General features: G+C 47.6%; 4 protein-coding genes across 7 annotated transcripts in view; 1 reads left to right on the top strand and 3 right to left on the bottom strand.

Moving 5' to 3' along the window:
- The window catches only part of LOC125954270 (protein TIS11), a 449377-nt gene that overhangs the window by 303475 nt on the left and 123885 nt on the right, over positions 1-22017 (bottom strand). The gene's annotated exons all lie outside the window — the stretch shown is intronic.
- LOC125954357 (40S ribosomal protein S19a) lies at positions 7589-9839 on the bottom strand. Of its 3 annotated transcripts, none has more exons than XM_049684569.1 (3): positions 9678-9839; positions 8169-8239; positions 7589-8072 (listed from the first exon to the last, which is right to left on the bottom strand). In XM_049684569.1, exons 1-3 carry the CDS (start codon positions 9819-9821, stop codon positions 7673-7675), a joined length of 615 nt encoding a protein of 204 aa, XP_049540526.1. In that variant the 5' UTR covers positions 9822-9839; the 3' UTR covers positions 7589-7672. The 3 variants fall into 3 exon arrangements, with proteins under 3 accessions (XP_049540526.1, XP_049540524.1, XP_049540525.1); XM_049684567.1 differs by lacking the exon at positions 9678-9839 and adding an exon at positions 8477-8550; XM_049684568.1 differs by lacking the exon at positions 9678-9839 and adding an exon at positions 8425-8506.
- On the bottom strand, positions 10111-12020 carry LOC125954272 (CWF19-like protein 2 homolog). The gene is made up of 2 exons (XM_049684429.1): positions 10338-12020; positions 10111-10267 (listed from the first exon to the last, which is right to left on the bottom strand). The coding sequence occupies exons 1-2, from the start codon at positions 11979-11981 to the stop codon at positions 10133-10135; spliced, it is 1779 nt and encodes a 592-aa protein (XP_049540386.1). The 5' UTR covers positions 11982-12020; the 3' UTR covers positions 10111-10132.
- LOC125954254 (serine/threonine-protein kinase PAK mbt) overlaps positions 12401-22017 on the top strand; it is a 9698-nt gene continuing 81 nt past the window's right edge. The window contains exons 1-5 of the mRNA XM_049684402.1: positions 12401-14050; positions 18534-19452; positions 19526-19646; positions 19735-20006; positions 20085-22017. The exon at positions 20085-22017 is cut by the window's right edge and continues 81 nt beyond it. Coding sequence (XP_049540359.1) covers positions 13110-14050; positions 18534-19452; positions 19526-19646; positions 19735-20006; positions 20085-20564 — 2733 coding nt within the window. The 5' untranslated portion in view covers positions 12401-13109 and the 3' untranslated portion in view covers positions 20565-22017. The remainder of the gene's footprint in view (positions 14051-18533; positions 19453-19525; positions 19647-19734; positions 20007-20084) is intronic.

Here is a 22017-nt window from a genome sequence, read left to right as displayed (position 1 = left end):
ATAGTTTAATGTGGCAGTTAGGTCAATTTCACTGCCCGCTGGTAGAATATCGCAGAAATAGCAAATATTTCGTATACGCCAGAAGTGTCGGATACTAGAAAAAAGTTTACATTCAACATTAACAACTGAGCTTTCGTTCAAGTATTTGCTCACAATCTCTTTCAGTGCAATGAGGGTCTCCTGCAACGATGAAGAGATAGTGGTTTTTTTTCTTCGAGTCCTTCAGCAATGCGTTATCGAATCGTTCGGCCAATGGTGCAAATGTGACCGTAATAATCCTCTCATCTCTGCGCTATCAAATCCAAGCCGCCAACATAGGAAACTAGAAAACGCATTGATTCTATCGACCCACAACGATACAGCAGACCGAAGAACGTTTGCAAAGCCTTATTGAACACGGCAACATACAGCAACTGAAATAGTGCACTCACCGAGTCACCGAAGGTACGAGTTAAGGTTTTGAGGATATTTTCCTCCCCTTCCTATTCTGTTAGGTGTTGATTCAAGGACCAACCATGATACATCATTCTGTTCAGAGTGTAATCGTCAACCGGAAATGGTGTAACATGCATTTTTTTTCTGCAGATACATTCATATTCCTAAACAATTCGCCAAACACCTGAAAAACGCGTTTTAACCCTGCCTTGCCTCACGACTGGGTCATTTGTTTCTAGCAATGCGATTTGTTTCCAATAGAACAGCATCCTCGAAAGAGAGTGAAGTTGTTTCGCATTAACGTAGCGTTTCTTCAACATCCGTACAATCCTGCGATCCTTGAACTTTAGTAAATGCTTCAGATCGAAAGCCTCGTCAGCCATGTTTCACTAAGTAAAGACTTCCAATCGGTGCAACAACTGATCATCGACATCATCGTATCTGCGTGTATCATACCGATCACTCACAACTTTCCAACAATCGGCAATGACCGCCAAGTGACTTCGAAGCAATCAACGGAATTCTAGAACACTCAAACACATGCTTATTAGACACTATTTGTGTTTCGGAAGAAGGAGAACGAATAGACTCCTTAACAGTACTACTTCGTCACAGATAAGCTATGCACGAGAGGAGCTCCTATTAGGCAACATCCAACAGGAAAAGAACATATAAGGGTATACCAACAGATCAGAAGATGTTAGTGCCAACGACTAGACACATTTAAGCGTAGCATAATATACTCCAATATACTTGGGAGGTTCTTTCCTTAGCAGAATTCCCTGGTACCGTGTTCCAGCAAATGTATCTGGATCTGGGTTGTAGCAAATGTAAAGCAATAACCATGATCATTCTGCTTGATCGTATGACTAATTCGTGGGGTTGCAGGGGCCACGTTGCAAAATCAAGCCCCTCTAAACGCCAGTAAAAAAAAGGAGGAAATCAAATTGGGGAAACCCCGCCGTTGAAATATTATTTCGTATATTGAAACAAAAAAATAATATGTTGAAGTGCGGCATTTGCTACAACCCAGCCTACAGGTGGATGCGCTCTCCCACGTTTACGGTGGGTTTGTCCGGAACATCGGAGAGCTTCTCAATTTGTTTCGAGCTCTGCTCTCTCTCTCTCCATTCTAGAAGTGGGGGATTTTTTTGTATGAAAGACTCGGACGGTTAGCGGTTGATAAGGGGGTTCCTCAAACAAGTTTCTCTCGCGGCCGCGCAGTAACACCGAACAGCTCCGAATTTACAGTTCACGCACGCAGAATCACAAAGAAGATCTTCGTAAGTTCGTTGTTTTGAAACTTCAATTGTAATCGCACCGAGGTGATCACTGATCAATATGGAGAACGAACAAATCGAGCTACTTTTCGGAGCAATTTGTACCGACGATGAGGTGCTTTTAGGCCAGTGTCTTGAAACGGCGACAATCGAAACGATTCTAGAGTTCGAGAAGATCTATTGTGAATCACCGGGCCACTTGTGCGTGAAGCTGGCCGCTCCGAATTGTCTCGCGTTGGTGAAACGTCTGTATACGAGTGGGCTGATAGATGGTGTTGTGCGTGACAGTGAAGGCCGCACGATTATTCAGCATGCGTTAGCGAATGCAGATCAAGCACTAGTGAAGGAGTTGATCAGCATGGAAATTGAAGGATTGGATGATGCAACAGCTTGCTATCGGATGATGAGAGGTGGATCGATCCAGGTCTTTAAACTGTATCTCTCGATGTGCACCAGCTGGACGGAACAGGATACATTCCAGAACATTGCCAGTGCCTTGGTGAAGATCAACGTGAAAAACATCACCCTACCGGAAGCCTTTCGTATCTTCCTCGAGTGGAAACTGTCCGATTATGGTTATCGCCAGTTGGCTGGTGATTGGAAAGGAGTCAAAGATCCTCACGAATGGAGAAGTCACTTGGCGGTCATCGCCGATTGTTGGAAAGTTGTGAGTGATCGGTATGATACGCGCAGATACGATGATGTCGATGATCAGTTGTTGCACCGATTGGAAGTGATCCACAACCATCTTTACTTAGTGAAACACAAGCGCTTCTTGCGTCATCTTCCTCTACAAGAAGCGATCTTTTGTCTGGCGATCTTTGTTTCAATCTACAAAACGAGCGAGCATTTTCACGATTATCGTATGTTGGTGAACAAGCGTTTCGTGATTGATATCCTGCGAATGATATGCCGGCAGTTGTTACTCGTAGAGCGGAATGTAAAGGACGCTGAGAGTGAACTTATCTCAATGGTTGGCGGCATAAATGAATTGAACGAGACAAACAAACGGCTCTTAATAGAAGCTATGCGAGAACGCTTACCATCGATATCGAATCCCCAAAATGTGGTCAACCGAATAGCATCGGGACGGAAAAAGCAACATCCGATCAGTGAAGCAGTAGCCGAAGCAGTATCTGACGAGGCTTTCGATCTGAAGCATTTACTAAAGTTCAAGGATCGCAGGATTATACGGATGTTGAAGAAAGGTTACGTAAAAACGAGACAACTTTACTCAATGTCCAAAATATTGTATTATTGTGATCAAATAAAAACATTAGAAACGAACGAATCCGTCATAAGGACGGCTGGCATGAAGCGAGTTGTGCAGGTGCTTGGCGAGACGGTGAAAAATACGAAAAACTCTCCAAATCTTCCTGGAAAAGTTGAATCAACTGTGGGATTGATGCTTACCGAGCTTTTTCCGATCATCAGTAAAGAGTTGAGAGAAATCATGTCCCATAGTTTTTCGTTGAAACAACTCCTTATTGGAAAAGAACATGAACAAAAACCGTTCGAAACGGTAGCACGTAACTTCCACATGCTGAAGACGGCTGTACAGCTGATGTATCAAAGCGTTGCCATTGCCACCAGACAGGCACACTACGGTTTACTACACGGTTGCAGTTCAATGGAGGGCCTGCGCTCGTTGATGTTGTATGTCGGAGACCAGGATATGTTGGATGCTAAGCAGAAAACCTGTCACGCACAGGTAAAGCAATACTTCCAAGAGGTTCAAAATCTTTTCAACGAGCTTGCGGGCGAACCCATCGGAAAAACGGAACAATTTCGCCTCTTGCAACGCCAATTAAAGACGAAGCTACAGCTGATTAGTAAGTTTGAACAATACTACAAGGAAGATGGCGATGGTTTTCAACTGGAGGATATCAAAAAAGCGTCTATGGCCAGCAACGACTTAGCCTCTGTCAAGAGCCTGCTGAAATGGAAGCTCTCTATGCGCTGGGCAAACGAACTTTATGCTTCTATATCATCTTCATGGCAAACGAATCATGTAGAATCTTCGACGATTGAGTGGATGGACCATCGGTTATTACGCTACAACCCATCCGTAATGGCTGGTTTGCTAAAGTGTTTTTCCGCTTCTCTGAAATCCATCGAAGAATTCGAATACATCCATCATACTCGCGAAGTAACGAAAGAGATTGGTATTGCCGAGAGCATCGACGAGGAAGCATTGCAGGGACTAAACAAACAACTAAAACCATACTACGATAACATCTTTTTCGTGGATAACAAGTGGAAAGTGTTGAAGCAGTTCTGCAAAGCTCGCAAACTAAAATGGGACGAGCAAGGTGCAAATCGGCTTATTCGAAGCGATCGAGAGCGGCTCCAGCAACTGTTCGATGACCGCCGGAAGGACCTCCAAACGATCCTCAAGAAATACCGCCTCACTACCGAGGCGGATTTATCGGAACGACTTTACCATCTACCGACACACGCCCTGACAGCAATTGAGTGGTGTCAGCTCGAGCTGTGTGAAATGTTGGTCGCAGTTGGGTATTTCGGCGACAGCTTCAATTATGTAAAATACCGTATACCGATGATACAGGGGACCAACTATCGCAACTTCCTCGCGCACGATCCGGTCTCTTATAACCTGCTGACGGACAGTTCGATGGAAAAGGTGGTAATCAATGCTTACGTCATGGCCAACACCGAGGTTCAACTCTTCGAGAAACGTGATCTTCCGAAACATGCACCGGAGATGCATTTCCCGACTGTAAACGATTCCGATCGTTGGATAGAAGAGCAACAATGTCTTAAGGAAGCCTGTCAGAACAAAGATGCGAAGAGAATGTATCAGCTAATCCAGAATGGAGGTGAAGTAACTGGTTTGTTCTGTTGCACTTCAAACTACGCCCGCGTTACACCGAGTTTACAGCAACTCATAACGTTCGTGAAGCCCAGTAAGGCGGACCCATCGGTGGTTCAACTGTTGGATCGGTACTTTAACAGGTTTTCCGAAGTCTGCAATTCTCCCGACTATCGGCTGGTGAAAGCGTTAGAAGAGTCGGAATTTAAGGAAGCCTTCGATCTTACGATAGGCCGAGGTGATCGAGTTATTCGTGAAGATCTTTTCCGTTGGCCTCAACTCATGGCAATGCTGCGGCCAACGGCACTCTTTGTGCATCTCGTAGCGGCCGCAAATAGATTGCGGATTCTGCAAAAACTAATCGAGTATGGAAATGTAGAAAGCGTTCGAGAGATTCTTCCCTTTTTCGATCGATTCTACGATAAAACGGGAAGGGGAGCCCTGGGTGATGCAGCGCTGTACTGTGTGAAGCCAATAGCTGAATTGTTACTGCCACTTACACCCGAACCTCATGCCGCTTCGGTACTTCTGGCGATCATGTTACGGTGGGATGACATTTTTTTCAAATTAATGAACAAGATCGAACTCGATTCGAGTTCGTATACATTCCTGCTCGTAACAACGGCGCAGGCCAAAAATTATACGGCCGCGGTGTATCTTCTGGAACAGGAACAGTATCGGACTTACATACCGGAGGCATTTAAAGACTGCGCCAGTATGGCAGTCCGCCAAGGTCAGGTTACGATTTTGCAGCACTTGCTCGAACGAGTTCCGCATGCAACAACAGAACAGTTGGCACACCTTTTATATTTAGCCACGCTTCGACGCCGCTGGAATTGTGTTCGATTGCTTTTGGATCGTGGAGTGCCAGTCGATTATATTACCGCCCGAGGAGTGTGCAGCCTATATGACCTCGTCAAGCAAGGACAACGTAAGCTGCTCCAGCACGTGACACAGGTCGATACTAGTATAAGCCGGGGAGCGAATGATCATCCGTTAGCCGTGGCCCTCCGATATGATACGGCATCGGCCAAGATGTTGCAATGCTTGCAACGGCTCGATTTCGATTGGTTAGATAGTCCCCGTACGATGCTTGTTTCGATTTTACATTCGAATCCCGCAGCCCTCGCGGTAATTTGGCAAAAACTCTACGAATGTCACCACGTGCTGAGCGAAGGCCACGAGGAGCATCGCTTCGAAATGGCGCTGAACGTGTTGCATCGCTGGAAAGCTATCGGATTCGTCGAGGAATCGGTAACCAAGCAAACGCCTCTCATTTGTGCGGTAGCAATGAAGGACGAGAAGATAGTTCAAGCAATAATGGATCATGCGCGAAAGGCTCGCACGATCGAAGGAGTTGGAGTTCTGGCTGGCATCGCTTTCGCAATCGATTCAACAATTATCTGCTTTGGAAACAGGCAACAAACTAACAAGCTAATAAGCACACACGAAGCATGTCAGGATATGATCAAACGAATTGACGGGTGTACCCTGCTAGAGGACATGGATTGGAACGAGTATACCATTGACATCGGAATGAGTGTCACATTTAGAGTTCTGCTTCCATTGGGACTACCGCTGGAAGTATCAGAGGTCGAGAGTATAAAAGATAAATTGAAAGATACATCATCGTTGATCGAGATGCTGACGATTCTTCAAAAAGTTACAGATCGCTTCTTCAACGACTGTCCCCCCGTTGTGTATGCCATATACAGGTTACAGAACGGTGCCACACGGCATTTCTGGCAGATTGAAGATGCCGCTTGTGTGTATGAGATTCTGTCACCAAACAGCAGCTCGATCGATCTAACGGTTACGATGAATTTCGGAGATGGGACAAATGAAACACCGCTGCATAAATGTTTCCCCAACGGTAGACTGTCGTTGGTGAAGTTGCTGATGGACAATGGTGCTAATCCCTTACAGGCAGATGCATTCGGGATGACACCAATTCATCTGGCGTTGCTTAACTCATCGGATTTCAACATAGGCCGCTATCTGTTTGATGAATGCATTGCACGCGACCTGCGCAACTCGAAAGGAGCTTCAGTGCTGGACCTTGATGATGGAAGTGCTGGTAACAGACTGCTCCATACGGCCGTAATGACCGGACGGCGCGATATTATCGAGCGTTTGATTCAATTAAACGTTGACGCATCGGTCGTTAATAGTATCGGTGTGACGGCCGTACATCTGGCCGCCGGTACGGCAGTACATCACTGTGTAAAGGTAGTGCGGATGCTGCTGGCATACGATTCTTCTCTGCTCGATGTGCTAAACCCAATGGGTTACACCTTACTGCACTATGCTGCAAAATTGAATTCTTTCGAATTACTTGATGAGTTGTTAAAATATGGACCAAAGCTTACCGTGCGAGCGCAACTGACACCCCTCGCCACCGCCGTACTGTACAAGCATGTCGAGTTTGCCAAACGCTTGCTCAACTATGCCATCGAGAAGGGCATCAAAGGGATCACCAAGATCGAGGACGAAGAGGTTGTGTTTCTTTCCTTGCTGTGCGATAACTACGAACTATCGAAAGCCCTACTCGAGTACGAACTTGGCCACTCATTAGATGAAATAGATGTAAGCGAGCTGGCCAATCTAGAGTCCATTCTGAATGGCAAACCTCCGATAGAACCCAACATCCCAATACTTCAATTCGTTCAGGTTACCGGTATGAGAGAGGCAGAGGACTTTTTACTGTACTTGCAAGGATTGCACTGTTCGATTGTGGACAAATCTAAACCCACGTCGTAAGTGGCTTTCTCAGCATTATTGTATCTCATTAACTGAACTTTGTATGGATTGTGATAAATAAAGAAACCATTAAGAACCAAACGATGGTCGCATTTTGTCGCTTTCCAATCGCATGACGGAATCGACGTTTGTTTCAGCGACACGATGAACGATTCACAAAAACACAACAATAGACCTGATCCAGAAGGATGAGAAAAGCAGCAGTAGGAGAAGGGGATGCTATTTCACTGATTTCAAGACACAACCAACACACAGTTGTTACACAAAACACAGCATCGACTGATGTTTAAGCGCTGTATTCCGCAATCATAAACTTACATTCCGACCACCGAAATTCTCACGGAATCCAAACACTCGCCTCTTCTCACTGCAGTGCAATAATCGCGGCTTCCTTCTTCTTGTCGGCACGGTTCTTGCTGGCAATCTGTGCCGCAATACGATCCAAATCGCGCTGACCCTGGCTGGTGAGTTTGCGGCCACCGTCGGCATGTCGCTCGATCAGCTTGATCGCTTCCAGTGCCTGCACGGCCTTACGCGTGGCACTGCCATCGGCGCGGCAGAAGTGCGAGGGGCGCACTCCGTTGCGCTGACGGCCACCGTAGATGCGGCAGATGGAACCGACACCCGATGGGCTCTGGTGGTACAGGCGACGCAGAATCGAGGCACAACGCACATAGAACCAGTCCGGATCCGTGGGCGCCAATTCCTTGTACTTGGCGGTCTTGATCAGATCGATGTACTCCGGCACCTTCAGCTTGCCAGATCTGCACACGAAGAGCGAGAACGAGAGAGAGAGATGGAAAACGTGACGTTACCGGTCGGTCGATCGGCCTGCGAGGGGCAACCTTCTTGCTACTTACTTCTTGAGGAAAAGGGCGACGCCCTCCACCACTTTGTCTTGATCGACGTCCTTAACGGTGATTCCAGGCATCTGCAGCGAAAGGCAAACAGTTTTTGTTAGTATCCGGCGGTTCAAAGAAGATTCACAACACGACGCGGCGCACCACCACGCTTGCCTGTCGTGGCGCTAGCTTAAAACAACAACAAATTTACAGCCCGGCACAAATTGCCATCCCCGGCTTTGTCGATGCACCCAATTTTAGGCCGATTTCTTACGTTTTCGGACGATTTTCCCCAAATTTACGCGACAAAACGCTTCTTCACCCACCTTTCGTTCACACGCGCAACCGGAAAAAGAGAGTGAAAGAGGGGAGGGAGTTATGACGTCTGTCACTTTGACGGCTGTCAAATGGTCCGACAGCCGCGCTGTATCCGGCTGTCCGTGTGAAGGGAAAACGATCAGTCGGAAACGTTCAAAACGATCAGTCGGCCAGATTTAAACTCGAAATTCCGGTAAACTTTGCTTTTTTCACCTTTTTTTTAACCATCTGGCCATCCCAAGGGAGGGGGAGAAGTGGGGGGAGCTGCAGCAAGATTCGCAAACGGGCCCAGGAACAACAAAAAAGAATTCTAAACCCTTTCACCATACGTTGGCCATACCAGAGGGACCGCGAATCCTGGAGGCGCAGTACAGCAAGACCCTTTCTGGCTTTCAAGGGCAGATTTTCATATGCAAAGAGTCCCAAAGTCAGGCGGAGATCGACCGGCTTTAAGGGACCTCCTCACGCCTCGGACCAAGATCTCGGCCGCAGAGCGAATACCATCCCACTTTCCTGAACACGAATTTAGTAGTACGACAGTGCCCATGGCCGGTGCTAGCAGTGGATCTGGAATGAAACCGACCCGATCAACCGGCAGAAGCGGCACGGATGGAAACGGAGAATATGAGGGCTGAACGCACGACAATCCGTTGATCGATGGAACTTCTTTTTATTTGCCCCATTTTTATCTCGTCTCGCGGTGTCAGTTATTCTCAATAAATTCCAGAAAGTTAAATACGCTATTTTAAACATATTTTTTAAATTTTATTATTTCTGACCCGAGTAATACGAACACCAATCGGCCAGAAGTCCTGTGCCACCGTTGGTTGGAACGATAAATATCAGACGATTCCGCTGCGAATCGGAGGTGAAGACGATCTGTAATCTAAATTGTAATTATCCTGCGGGCCTTTTTCAGACTACTTTCGCTCCGAACAGTGGCGATTGCTTCACGAACTCGTCCAGCTTTGCTTTGAATAAATCCGATGTCACGGTCGTACCGATCGTCCACAGCGGATTCCGCACAACGTACTCCACCCATATTTTGGTGTAGATATTCTGCAGAAACTCTCTGATGCCGGTCGAGGTGTTATCTGTGTTCAGGACAAACTTTACACCCGACGGTACCTCGAGATAGTGAAGCGCATACTTGTTGGTTTTGTAGTATAGAAAGCCTTCCTTTGGATCGATGGGCGAGATCTTGCTGACGAACGATTTGATGGAGAACAGCATTCCATACATGAGCTTCGCTTCCTCGTCCTTCGTAATTCCGGATTGTTTTAAGCGGTTCCACTCGCCGTAGTAAAGCAACGTTCCGAGTTTATCGAAGATGTACATGTTGTAGATCGTCATGGTGTAGTCCTGCTGTTTCCCCCGAGTGCTGGTTGATTAAAGGACGGATGGGAAAGGTGGTTTGGGGGTTTCCTGCTCCTATGAGGATAATTTTAAGCACTTTTAAGAATCCTCCTAAAAACTTGTTTTCGTGGTTCTGCGTTTGTTTTTGTTTTTTGCGCGAAATGACGTCACGGATATCTGTTCAAATGCGACGGTTCAAACAGGGTTAAACATCGAAGCGAGCTTGAAATTTTCGGATAAAATTTAAACATCTAGGAAGGCTCAAATTAACCCAAACGACCTCTTTACACCCGGTAGACATACCGAAATTAATCTTTTATTAGTACGCTATCGAATTCCTGCCACCACCGCTTGAATTCTGCGACCTTCTGTGCCGGATTCATCTCCTTCCGAGGTTTCCGCCATTCGCGCGTATCCAAGCCCAAGATTCCTGCGATGGTTTCCTAGCAGGGGTGAAAAGCAACGGCCAATTAATTGATTGCCTCATGGATTGTAATGCAACGTCCAACTTACCGTGGCAAATGTAACCGGAAACTCTTCCTGGTCTTCGATAACGTGAGCAAACCCATTCTCGAGATTAAAGTTAACCCAAAAGTACGGCAAACCTTTCGGTATTATTCTCCGCACGTTAAAGCCGTCCACGTTGTGCAGCTTCTTGTTCATGGCCCATTCGGTTTCCGATTCGAGTATCGCCTTTTTAAAGTAGAATGGAGCCATCTCGTAATTCCTGGCCGGAACACACTGAATGTACATATGCGGATTGCGGTTTAGGTAGCGCACCGTCTCGAAGAAAACGACCTCCATCTGATGCTTCCGGAACATTGCCACGAGCGCCTTGCAAACGTCCACTATTTCCCGGTGCACATCCTCATCCACCTGGGTTAGGCAGGGATAGTGGCTCACGGGCACAATGAAACAGTGTTTCGGCTGCAAAGCTCTCCAAGTCGGTATGCTTAGGAACACATTTTTGCCCATAGATATAAGTTGTTCCTGGGCAAATCGGCCAGAGTTGAGGCACCTTTCGCAGTCGGCCTGCGCTTTGCTCATTTGGTTCATTTCGCGTACCGATCGTTCTTCGCATGCCTCAGGATCCGCAGCCGATGAGGTAGCCTTCTGATGATCAAATATATTCTCGAGACGTTTACCTTCGCCCATCTTTGCCGACACTTTAAAGAACTGAGCATCCATGCTGGCATTGTCATGCCTTTCCGAGCGAAACTTATCCGAAAGATCGGGTCCCGGGGGAAGGTTTTGTTGGTATCGTTTCTGTTTCTTTTCGGCATACCTTTGCGACTCGCCAGCCGACCTTCTTGCGGTGTATGTGATTGATTCTTCCTCGTCGATTGGTCTGCGTTTTGAAGTCGGTTCTTGGGACTTCTTTGTCTGCACTTCCATTCGGTAGGCTTTTGCCTTGGCCAATTGATCTCGCAAGCGTTCGGCCTGTTCTGTGTTACCTAAAAGTTCCGCCTTGATAAGCTTCGCTCCCAAATCGTTCAATTGTTGGTCCGTTAAGAACTGTTCATCGCGCGTTTCGGACTGCGTTGTCGTGGAAGACTTCTCAGTGGAACGTTCCTCTGGAGTGTCTTGTGGTGGTTCACGTTGTTTAGTAATCGGAACTTCATTTGACGCCTTTTTCCAACCACCAGCTGCAGCTACGCGGTTCGCCGGTTTGTATTCATCCTTTCGCCCGTGCCGCGGGTAGTCATCGTCATTGTCCTCGTCGTTCGCGGGCTTTCGGAAGCTGGGCAATCCACTGCCACCGTTCCGCCAGTGGGGGTTCAACTCCCGGACACTGGTTTTGGGATCGTACTGCTCACGTGCGGCCACCGTTTTGCTGTCCTCCTTCTTCGGTTCTTTACTGTACGTCGGTATAAGCATGGAATTCATCCAATCTTCTCGCTCTAGCTTCACCGGTGGTGGATGTTGTTGTGCGGTATCCTTTTCTGCGACACGATTATTTGCTGAACCCGGCAACGCTTCGATCCACGCATCGCTCGCACTGCCGGAACTGCTGGACGACGAGGAGCGTCTCTGGCGCTTATGTTTCTTGTCCTTTTTGTGTTTCTTTTCCTTTTTACTTTTCTTAGATTTTTTCTCCTTTTTCTTGTGCTTCCTTTGCTTGCGGAACGATTCACTATCGGAGCTGGAGGATCCCATTTTTGGGGAAAACGATTTTCCTTTTTTCCGCCAAAGTGTTTGTTGTGTTTTCGAAGAACTTGACGTTGGCTCAGGACCCAGGTAGCAAGAGGTCTCGCTCACAGTACTACAACCCTGGAAAACGCCCGAAGAATTTAAAATCGAGGGCAAATTTTGCTTTGTTTCCTGTACTTGTAAAATGGGAAAGCTTTCCATGATGTTTTGAATCCATTCTAAGTGTGGTCTGAAACGAAGATGCCCTGTTTTTTTTATTCTGGATATTTGGTGCACTTTTAGCACTGCAACGGTAACCGTTCTGTGCTACCCACTTCCATTCCGGTGCCGTTGCAGTGCCGTAATTTCCCGAATGGGCGTTCTGCGGGGTCCCGTTTGTTCGTTCGGATTTTCGATCGTTACTTGGTTATATGGGGAGAGCCAAGCGATCGTTCCGTGTGTTGTGCGTGTTTTCCTAAATTACTTCTGCAAAAGATCGCGAATTGAATTGATAAAACGTGAAATTGCGTACACGAACGCGTGCTGTTCGATCCGCTGAGTGCCAAACAGTTGAAGGAGTTGTTAAATAAAGCGCAATTCGGCCGTTCTGCTGCTGCAAGAAAGAGTGTCCTCCCCTTTTTCTTGTGTGAACGAGTGCGTGCGTGCGTGTGTGTTCGATCGTTTTGCTTTCGCGGCGACATTTGACAGCGTGAAAACGGGAAGAAAACGGGAAGCGATCTGCTGGGTCTGGGCAGTGGTGATGGTGGCGAGCGCGGGGTGCTGAAACCTGTAACGGGCGCGCTAGCAGCTTGCGTGAAGATCTCCTCCGCTGTTGACACCGAGACGGCGGAGGTACGTGCTTTCATTGGAATGCGTGGTGTGTGAAAAACAAAGTCTCTGTCTCGGCCCTGTGCGTACGGCGGGCGTCTCTCGATTTCGTGCGGAGTTTGGTTTCATCTTCCGTTTCGCAGCAGGCTGTGCGAAGTGAAGTGCTGGCTTATGTGAATCCGATCGTTGCTTTTGGGTTTGGTTTGCCATCAGTGAGTGAGAGAGTTGACGAAATCCGCAAAGGAAATATCGTGTCTCCTTGCCCGGAGGGGCCATTTGAGTGAATTGCTTTGACCGCTGCTAACACACCGAAGGGAAGGGGGCAGCATGTTTTCGAAGAAGAAGAAAAAGCCACAAATCTCGTGTCCGAGCAATTTCGAGCATCGAGTGCACACCGGGTTCGACAAACGCGAGGGGCGCTACGTCGGTTTGCCGCTGCAATGGGCTTCCATCGTGGGAAACAATCAGATCCTGAAATCATCGAACCGGCCGCTACCGTTGGTCGATCCGTCCGAGATTACCCCGACCGAGATACTGGATCTGAAGACGATCGTGCGACCACACGGCCAGGGGATAAGCGGCGCACCGATTGGCGGTGCGCCGGTCGTTCCCGGAGGAGTAACTGGTCCAGCGGCTGGTGCTACCGATCCCGGGAAGCTCATCCTACCGAAAACGTCCAACGTGGCGCGCTCCAACTCTCTGAGAAGTTCCAGCCCGCCCCGAATCCGTCGTGGGGATCTCCGTGCCAACACCAATGTGCCACCGTCCGTCCCGGAGGAACCACACACGCTCGGTGGGGCCCAGTCACCGTATCCCGGAGCGATGACGATGATGATGAATAATAACAGCTTTCCGAAGGGTGTCGTACCACCGCCGGGCGTAGGAGGAAACTTTGCGGCCAATCCAGCGGCACCACCAAGTGTGCTGGACAGCAACTTTAACAACAACTTTGATCCACACCATCAACATTTGCAGCAACAACAACCGAATATGCTTAATTCCGGTGGCCAACAACAGCAAGCGTCAGCACTTCATATGCAACACCTGCAGCAACATCCACAAACTCACCAGCACCCGCATCATCATCAGCAACAGCAGCAGACGACAGCCGGGACGGGCCAGACGATTGCACCTTACATGAATGGTGGTCAAATGTTGGCCAACAGTGGTCACACCGCTGGCGCGCCTATAAATGGAAACGGTTCGAATGGGAATCTGTCCAACCCTGTCAGCGTACTGACGGAAACATCCTCACTCTATCATAACCGGTAAGCAGAAACGTGTGACTTATCATGCAATTCGTTTTTCCCTCTTTAGTGTCTGAGAATGGTTTAAACTTAAAATGACGAGCTTAAGCGATATCGAATCTAACGGTTCAAGATGGCAAAGTCCTTGCACATTGATGTCGTGGTGTTTGATTTTTTAATGTTTCTTTTTCGGTTTTGCACACAGTGAACTTTGATCAAACAAACTTTATCTTGTTCTACTGAATATTTTTGTTGCCGGGAACATGAGCAAAAAATTCTTGAAATCTTCCCATTGAATTAGTTTGAAACATTTATTTATGTTTACACATTCTTTTTCAACCTTCTTGCGCCCATAGCCAATAGCGCGTTTATTTCTTGCCCTAGAGGAGCGCCGAGCAGCACCAACAGCAGAGGCAGCAAAATACATCATCCGTAGCATTCAGTGCGTTTCCAATGTTTACTGGAATGCACCGTTTTTTTCTGTTTTTACCTTCATCTTCGGCTTCTCTATCTTGCACTGCGCCCCGATCTCTAGTGTGCTGTGCTTCACTTTGATGAATCTATGCTGCCGCTACACGTTCATGTTCGGTTCGGTTCGGTTCGTGTATGGGAGCTGCTGAAGTGAAGTTGTCTAGCCATGTGCTGGCATGCCGCATCTCCCATCCCTCAAAGAAGGTACAGGGCAAAGATATGCATCCGCAGTTGCTCCAGATCTGATCGTGCAAGAAAAGACCGCGGAAGTAGAACACCGACCCATCGGCAACACGTGTGAGGAACACACTGGAACCACACATTGTGCTATCGTCTATCCGTTTGCTCTACAATGTCACTGCACATTCGTGCCAGAACTACGAAACTTTATTTCAACTATTTGTGAACTGTCTTTCCGCAAAGCGACCGCAACACCCATTGGGGGTACCAGCCGTTGGCTAAGAGATGTTGGATTGGATCTCGGTTTTGCCCTATCTAGCAACCGTTTCCGTTACTTTTCTTTTTCTTCTCTTCGCCCTGGTACGGCTTCCTGTTGTTTACTTTAAGCGAGCGAGCGAAGATAAAACGAAAAGACAACGCATTCTGCCATCACCTTCTCGCTAGGTCTTTCACGCTGCTGGCTTTACCTTACACAAACCCCCCACCCCTTTTCGAGTGCACGTGCATGGTGCTGGCAGAGGCTGAGATTGCTGGTTCGGTCGTAGGCAATGATCATCATCATGTGCTTGTTGGAACGCATCGAACCCTGAACGGGAAATGCACCGGAAGCTCCACGGGGCAGCCGTTTGCTGGCTGGTATCGGTGGTAATGCCTAACCCTCCTTGACAGACATGTAGACAAGTGATTGGCGGCACATGGCACTCCTTGTTTCTGCAACAACAACAACAACCATCACCATCACTACCACCAATCCTATAGTGCTCTCCCGGAGAGGCCTTAGTGTATTATGCTCCTGCATAATCAAATTAGTGACCACCTAAGCCTCGCTATCCTACTCGCCTTTCGAACTTGCCCCTGTTGTTGCTAATGTTGCTCGGATTGCTCAAGGAAGAGACCGCAGGGCGCGTCTGTCACGATGTCGTCGGTCGAACAGGTTTCTTCGAATGTGCGTGACAATTTCACTTGTTTGAACTTCGAATGTTGGTCACGGTCTATGGCGCGCACCCGAAAAACCGGCCACATTCTCCGGTCGTGTGCTGCTGCTGCTGGTGGCTGGTCCTCCTCGTCATGGTCGTTGGGTTGAGGCCTCTCGCGATTGCGACAAAACCCGCCATCAGCCACCTTCCTCGGCATCGTTCAGGGTCGAGCGAGTGGAGAGTAGAGTGCAGAGCTCCTCCCTCCGGGTTCCACTGCTCTTGGTATGTAAGTGTAAACAAAACGGTAGCTTGTCGTGCTCTCATTTGATAAAGTTTGGCTTTCATTATCTAAACTTTGGAACACGCGTCATTGGCCAACATTGGAAAACTCATCGATGCCACCGTCTTCAGATGGTGGTAAGCACGTAACACAGACAGTAGGGCGATCGATCCGGCATGGGAGGAAGACTGCTATCGGTTTCTGGTCACGTGGAGTATACCGTAACGACCGTTGAAACGCAGACTTTGCCCACCCTGGCCGCCGCTGGCATGCTGGAATGGTTGTTTTGCTTACTTACTTGCCTCCTGGCCACGGTTGATGAAAGCAAACAAACGGATAAACCCTATCGATTGCGTTACCGTGGTAGTGGTTGGATGTTTTTTTTTCTTCTCGGTAACAGAAACATCCAAGCACGCGTTTTGACAATACTTTTAATTTGCATCGACATCGGCCGAAGAATGCCGGATCGGTTAGTACGCGTTTTCGTCTATATAATGCACTTGACGGTTGCTAACGGTAGGAGCAACGCGTGATGATATTTCGGAATTTCTTCATGCTAGAAATGACCTGTTTTGTCCATAGAATTGACTGCGTATCAAGATTTTCCTCCTCATTTATATGTTCAAGGTGGCAACGTGAAAGCGTTGTCGTTCATCTTCGTCATTAACATCTTTTTTATCTTATCTTTTTGGTGATGCTGTTAAAGATGCAAGTTTTTATGCATCTTTTTGTATGATTCCTATTTTTCGCTTTTGTTTTTCAGTTAAAGCTGTTAAAATTTGAAAACACAAAATCAATCAATATTATTTCTTGAACTACGCCCATTCGCTCTATGAGCAAGTATTAACGTAGCATTAATTGAAATGGATACGATTTTGAAGACAATAAGGCAAATTGACACCAAGACAACCACTTTTTATTCCTGCTAAACAAAATAAATATTGGTTGAAAATACTCCAAAAAAATACCATCTACAGCAATAATGAAGCGTGATCCGGGGCTATGCTATTAAATTTACTACAACGATAACTCGAATTGTTGATTTGTACATTGAAAGTATCATTTACACCTTGTTGTTGTATTAAAATCATCCTAAAGCAGCCATTATTAACATCATTCCACGTTTTGATTTGTGGATACTCTCACTAATTTTTCTCGAGTCTTTTATTGACATTCTCTAGAGTTCAGTCTCTGAACAAGTCAATCAAGGAAGATTAATATGGTATATTTAGCTGATAAGATAGCACCTTCAAAGTGCTTCGAAATCGTATTGTTGCCATTTCATCGGATAAAACGTGATGCATAAGCTAAAGAAGGTGCATCGAACGATGGATCTAAACTGCCATGTTTTGTTCCTTTCCTACATGTATCATTGCAAAGTTTTAGAAAAGTTTTCCCATTATCCTTCCGCGTTTTGCTGAAGAATCATGCACAGTGTGTGAGTGATTGTGCCTAGCTTGAAAGGGTAAAACTTTGCCACCCACCAACGAAACGGATCTGTATTGTAATCCCATTTCCCTTCTAATAATAGTTCCTTTCCCCCCCGGTCAACTTTTGTTTACTTGCAACCAGACCTGTGTGTGTTGTGGGGGATGTTTTAATTGAGAATCGATGAACCTATCGAACCATGAAACACGGAAAATGGAAGCCTGGGCCAGAAGCAGGCTGCAGTGGCAGCAGCCGGTGCAGCCACAGAGACAACACAACAGTGCTGTGCAATCAACTGCAACGCAGCTTGAGCTTCGCTCTTCGTCCCCGGCTGGTCCGCTGCAGCTCTACTGGCGTTTCCATTTCCATTTCCGTGATCACGGCCCACGCTACACTCTGGTCGATTGGAACCGATGCTCGCTTCTTTCTCTGTTCTATGTGGCAAAAAAAAATCGAACAAGAGGGTTTCCCGATTGGCATGGAAAGTGGCGTTCAATTGATTTGTGCCCAGGTGGAGGCAGTAGCAGCAGCAGACAACAGGAGGACAACAATCAATCCCTTTGCTGTCACGTCACGTCGTCGTCGGTTGTGGCCACGCAGGGCTGCGGTGAATGAATAATGGACCGTTTGCCACATAGAACAAAAGGAGGGAGTCCCCTAAAGGGCAAAGGGAGTGCTGCACACGCACCGCACTTTTACCATAAAACCGAGCACCGAGGGTTAACCAAAATTTTGGACAAGCTTTTCCGGGAAAATTGCTTTTAGTTTACAGGGGAAAGGGGTTAATATTTGCGTGATGGTGATACCATACGCCGGCACCATACGTCGGTACAGGTGCAGAGAGAATGTCTGGTATTATTGGTGTGGCAGAGGACATCCCGCCCTGAGGTGTGACGGTGAGGTTTTGGGCAAATATTGACTTTCACTGAACCACGCTTCGTTAGGTTAGGTGGACGCCCGCCCCGGAATCGCACGTGGTAGGTCAACATGATGTCGAACAATGTGCCGCAGGGTGGTCCCTTGGGCCTTATAGCTAATTTGGATTATTACTTACTTATGGCAGAGAGTGTGTCACAGTTTGTTGTATTTGTGATCGAAGGCAATCGCCTTAAAAAATCGTCTTAATCTATCTAAATCCAAAAGTCTATAGCATCTTTATCTTTTTATCTTATATTTAAATATTTCATTTGATATTGAAATTGTTTTTTATGGCTCTCCGTATTTGCAGATCGCAGAAATCTTCCCCAACTGGATCCGACGGTATTCAGCGATACAATCCACATGGCGCTTATCCGCCTCAGATGGCGAACAACAATTTCCTTGGCGCTGGTCAGGCAAGCGGTCAACCACCGGCTTTACACAGCAAACCAACAGCAACGGGACAGAGTGGCCCACTCGGAGGACAATCACATTCAATGGCTGGTGGAATGGAAGGAACGCAGCCCACCAGTCACGGGTCGTTGGGAGATGCGTCCAACGGTAACCAAGTGACGCCCGCAGGACATCACCATCATCATCACCATCAGCATCATCCGCATGCCGGTGGTAGTGGTATGATGGGACCGAGCGGACAAACTCCTTCAAATACGCAACTGATCGGACCACAACTGTCACCAACCGGGATGCACAATACAGTATCCCATCACCATCCGCATCATCATCCACAACAACAACAGCAGCAGCAGCAGCAACAACAACATCAGCAGCAGCACCTGCAACAGCAAATGCAAATGCCCGCTGGTCCGATTGGAGCCAACAGCCAGATGCCGAATCATCACCACCATCATCATCATCATCACAATCACAATTCGAACCATCATCCAAAAATGCCATCACCGTCGGGCGGCTCGACGGGAGCCGGTAGCACGATCGGTGCTGATCAGCAGCTACAATCGCAACAGCAGCAACCACAGCAGCAGCAGCATCAGCAACAGCAACAGCAGCAACAGCAACAGCAGCAACAGAATCACATGCACAACAACAACGCTAATGGGAATCTCATCAGCAATGCCAAGAGTAACTCGCGAGCATCTAGCTCTAGCGGTGGCAATGTGTCCGTAGCGCAGAGCACTACCTCCACCACGCAGAGTGGACAATCGCAGCAGCAGCCACCGGTGAAGACCGAACAAAGGCTAACGCATGAGCAGGTATGTACGAAGAGTGCACTGCTATGCGACAACCTTTTATTTATTTGTCCAATGTCTTACCTTTTGCTTCCAGTTCCGAGCGGCGCTACAGATGGTCGTATCGGCCGGAGATCCACGGGAGAATCTGGAAAATTACACCAAAATCGGCGAAGGATCCACGGGCACCGTTTGTATTGCGACGGACAAATCGACCGGTAATGATAAAATGATGGTTAATGTAATTGAACGGTACAGTGGCAGCAGATTTTAATTCGGTTTCCTTCCCATTTTCCCATCAAACAGGGCGCCAAGTCGCAGTGAAACAGATGGACCTTAGGAAGCAGCAGCGACGTGAGCTGCTCTTCAATGAGGTCGTCATAATGCGAGACTACCATCATCCGAATATTGTAGAAACATACAGCAGCTTCCTGGTGAACGACGAGCTCTGGGTTGTGATGGAGTTTTTGGAAGGAGGGGCACTGACCGACATTGTCACGCACTCGCGCATGGACGAAGAGCAGATCGCAACGGTCTGCAAACAGTGCCTAAAGGCACTGTCCTATCTGCACTCGCAGGTAACGAATGCTCGCGGCGAATGGAAGCGACTAGCGGTCTGGTGGATTTTGCATTAACGTTGATTTTGTTCTTCGTAGGGCGTCATTCATCGTGATATCAAATCGGACTCAATTTTGCTCGCTTCGGATGGGCGCGTGAAGCTGTCTGATTTCGGTTTCTGTGCCCAAGTGTCGCAGGAGCTTCCGAAGCGAAAATCGCTCGTCGGGACGCCGTACTGGATGTCGCCGGAGGTGATTTCCCGGCTGCCGTACGGTCCCGAGGTCGACATCTGGTCTCTGGGCATCATGGTGATTGAGATGATTGATGGCGAACCACCGTTCTTCAACGAGCCACCGTTACAAGCGATGCGACGCATTCGCGATATGCCCCCACCGAAGCTGAAGAACTCCCACAAGGTGTCGAGCCGATTGCAAAACTTCCTCGATCGGATGTTGGTGCGCGATCCGGTGCAACGAGCCACGGCTGCCGAACTGCTCGCCCATCCTTTCCTCCGGCAAGCAGGTCCACCGTCGTTGCTCGTACCGCTAATGCGTGGTGCACGCCACAGCAACTGCTAGCGGGGTTAGGTGACGCGGTATCAGCACACCATAAGGCCATTGTTCAGTGCGGGCAACGTTTGACAACTTCCCGTTGCAGCGCTCGCATCGAAATTCAGACTTAATCCAATCAATGGAGGATTTGTTGCATTTATTTAGTTTTTGCGATTTGTGCTTTGGTTGCAGGTTTCGCCGGGTGGTACGAAGACACACATTCCTCGAACTGTACTTTGTGGCGGGTTATTTGTTAGAACATGTACAGAACGAAAGCGACAAAACAGCTAACGAGCTGCTACGAACGGGCAAGAATGCTTATTTTAGTTTAGAAGACACAATGATCCAATGACACAATGCTCATCGATCTTCAGAGTACTTAGCATCGAAGGGAATCAGGTATGCAAATTCCCGAAACAACGATTTTAAAATCCCGAAGCGAAATATCTTCAGAGCAGTGCGGAATACAGTAACAATCAACCAATGCGTTAACATTCCATTAGTATAAGGATGCAAACAAAGATGTACTCCAACACCTTCGTTACTTGTGCTGGCTTCTTTATTATTCAGCCTGTTCAATGGTGGGCATACGGTTTGGAAAGCCATTAAAGCTACACCTGTGTATGTGTGTGCGTGTTGGCGTGGTTCGCCCGTGTTTTAACCCTAGGTTACGTTTAGTATTACACCGATCATTTAATTAGACTGCCTAAGGGTTCAGTAAGGGTGTGTCCTGCAATTGTGATTGTGAGACGAGGTCTTAGCTGTATACTTACTTGCTTATCAGGCTGCATCGGTAGGCCAGGTCTTCACCAGAAGCGTTCTCCGTCACTCGCGACCGAGTACCATCTTAGTTCGATTAGTGTTTCATTTTTGTTATTAACATTGTATGTTGCATTCATATTTTAACCTCTCGGTCTTAAGCGTGTGTTCTGTACAGTGCCTAACACTTAGGAACAGCGTCCGTAGTATGTTTTGCGGGGAACTTTTTTATCCAGAGTATTTAAAGCAAGGGAAAACATCCCTCGTATTTACGTGTGAGTAGCTCATCCAACTCTGGTCTGTTGGGGCATGCGACCGGTGCGGTAAATGAATCCGTTAGACTGTTTACAGAACAAGTATTTGCTGGTATAGGACCACTGACCGACACGCACGTAAGCACGCGAAGGTGTCAGTTATACCGCGAAAGGAATCTCAAACACTAAGGACACCGGCGATGATTTTGTGGAGTATTACAAATGAGTATTTACGAGGTAGCCGAGCAAACATTCCAACCGGTTGGTGGACACAGCGGCGAATTGGTTGGTCAATGTTCGGAACAAGGTTCCCCCACCGGCAGCAGCTGTCGATCCGAACCGTCTCTTCCGACGGACCACGTTCTAACGTTTCTTATGGTTCCGATGTGTTAATACATATCGAGCGTCTTGTTTTGCAGGAGGAATACAAAGTATTAGGAACTTATTGACGACACTTGATGCACCAT

The sequence above is a fragment of the Anopheles darlingi genome, chromosome 3 (genome assembly GCF_943734745.1).
Source record: "Anopheles darlingi chromosome 3, idAnoDarlMG_H_01, whole genome shotgun sequence".
NCBI lineage: Eukaryota > Metazoa > Arthropoda > Insecta > Diptera > Culicidae > Anopheles > Anopheles darlingi.
The sequence above is the reverse complement of the archived record's forward strand: the minus strand, read 5'-3'. Positions and strand labels throughout refer to the sequence as shown.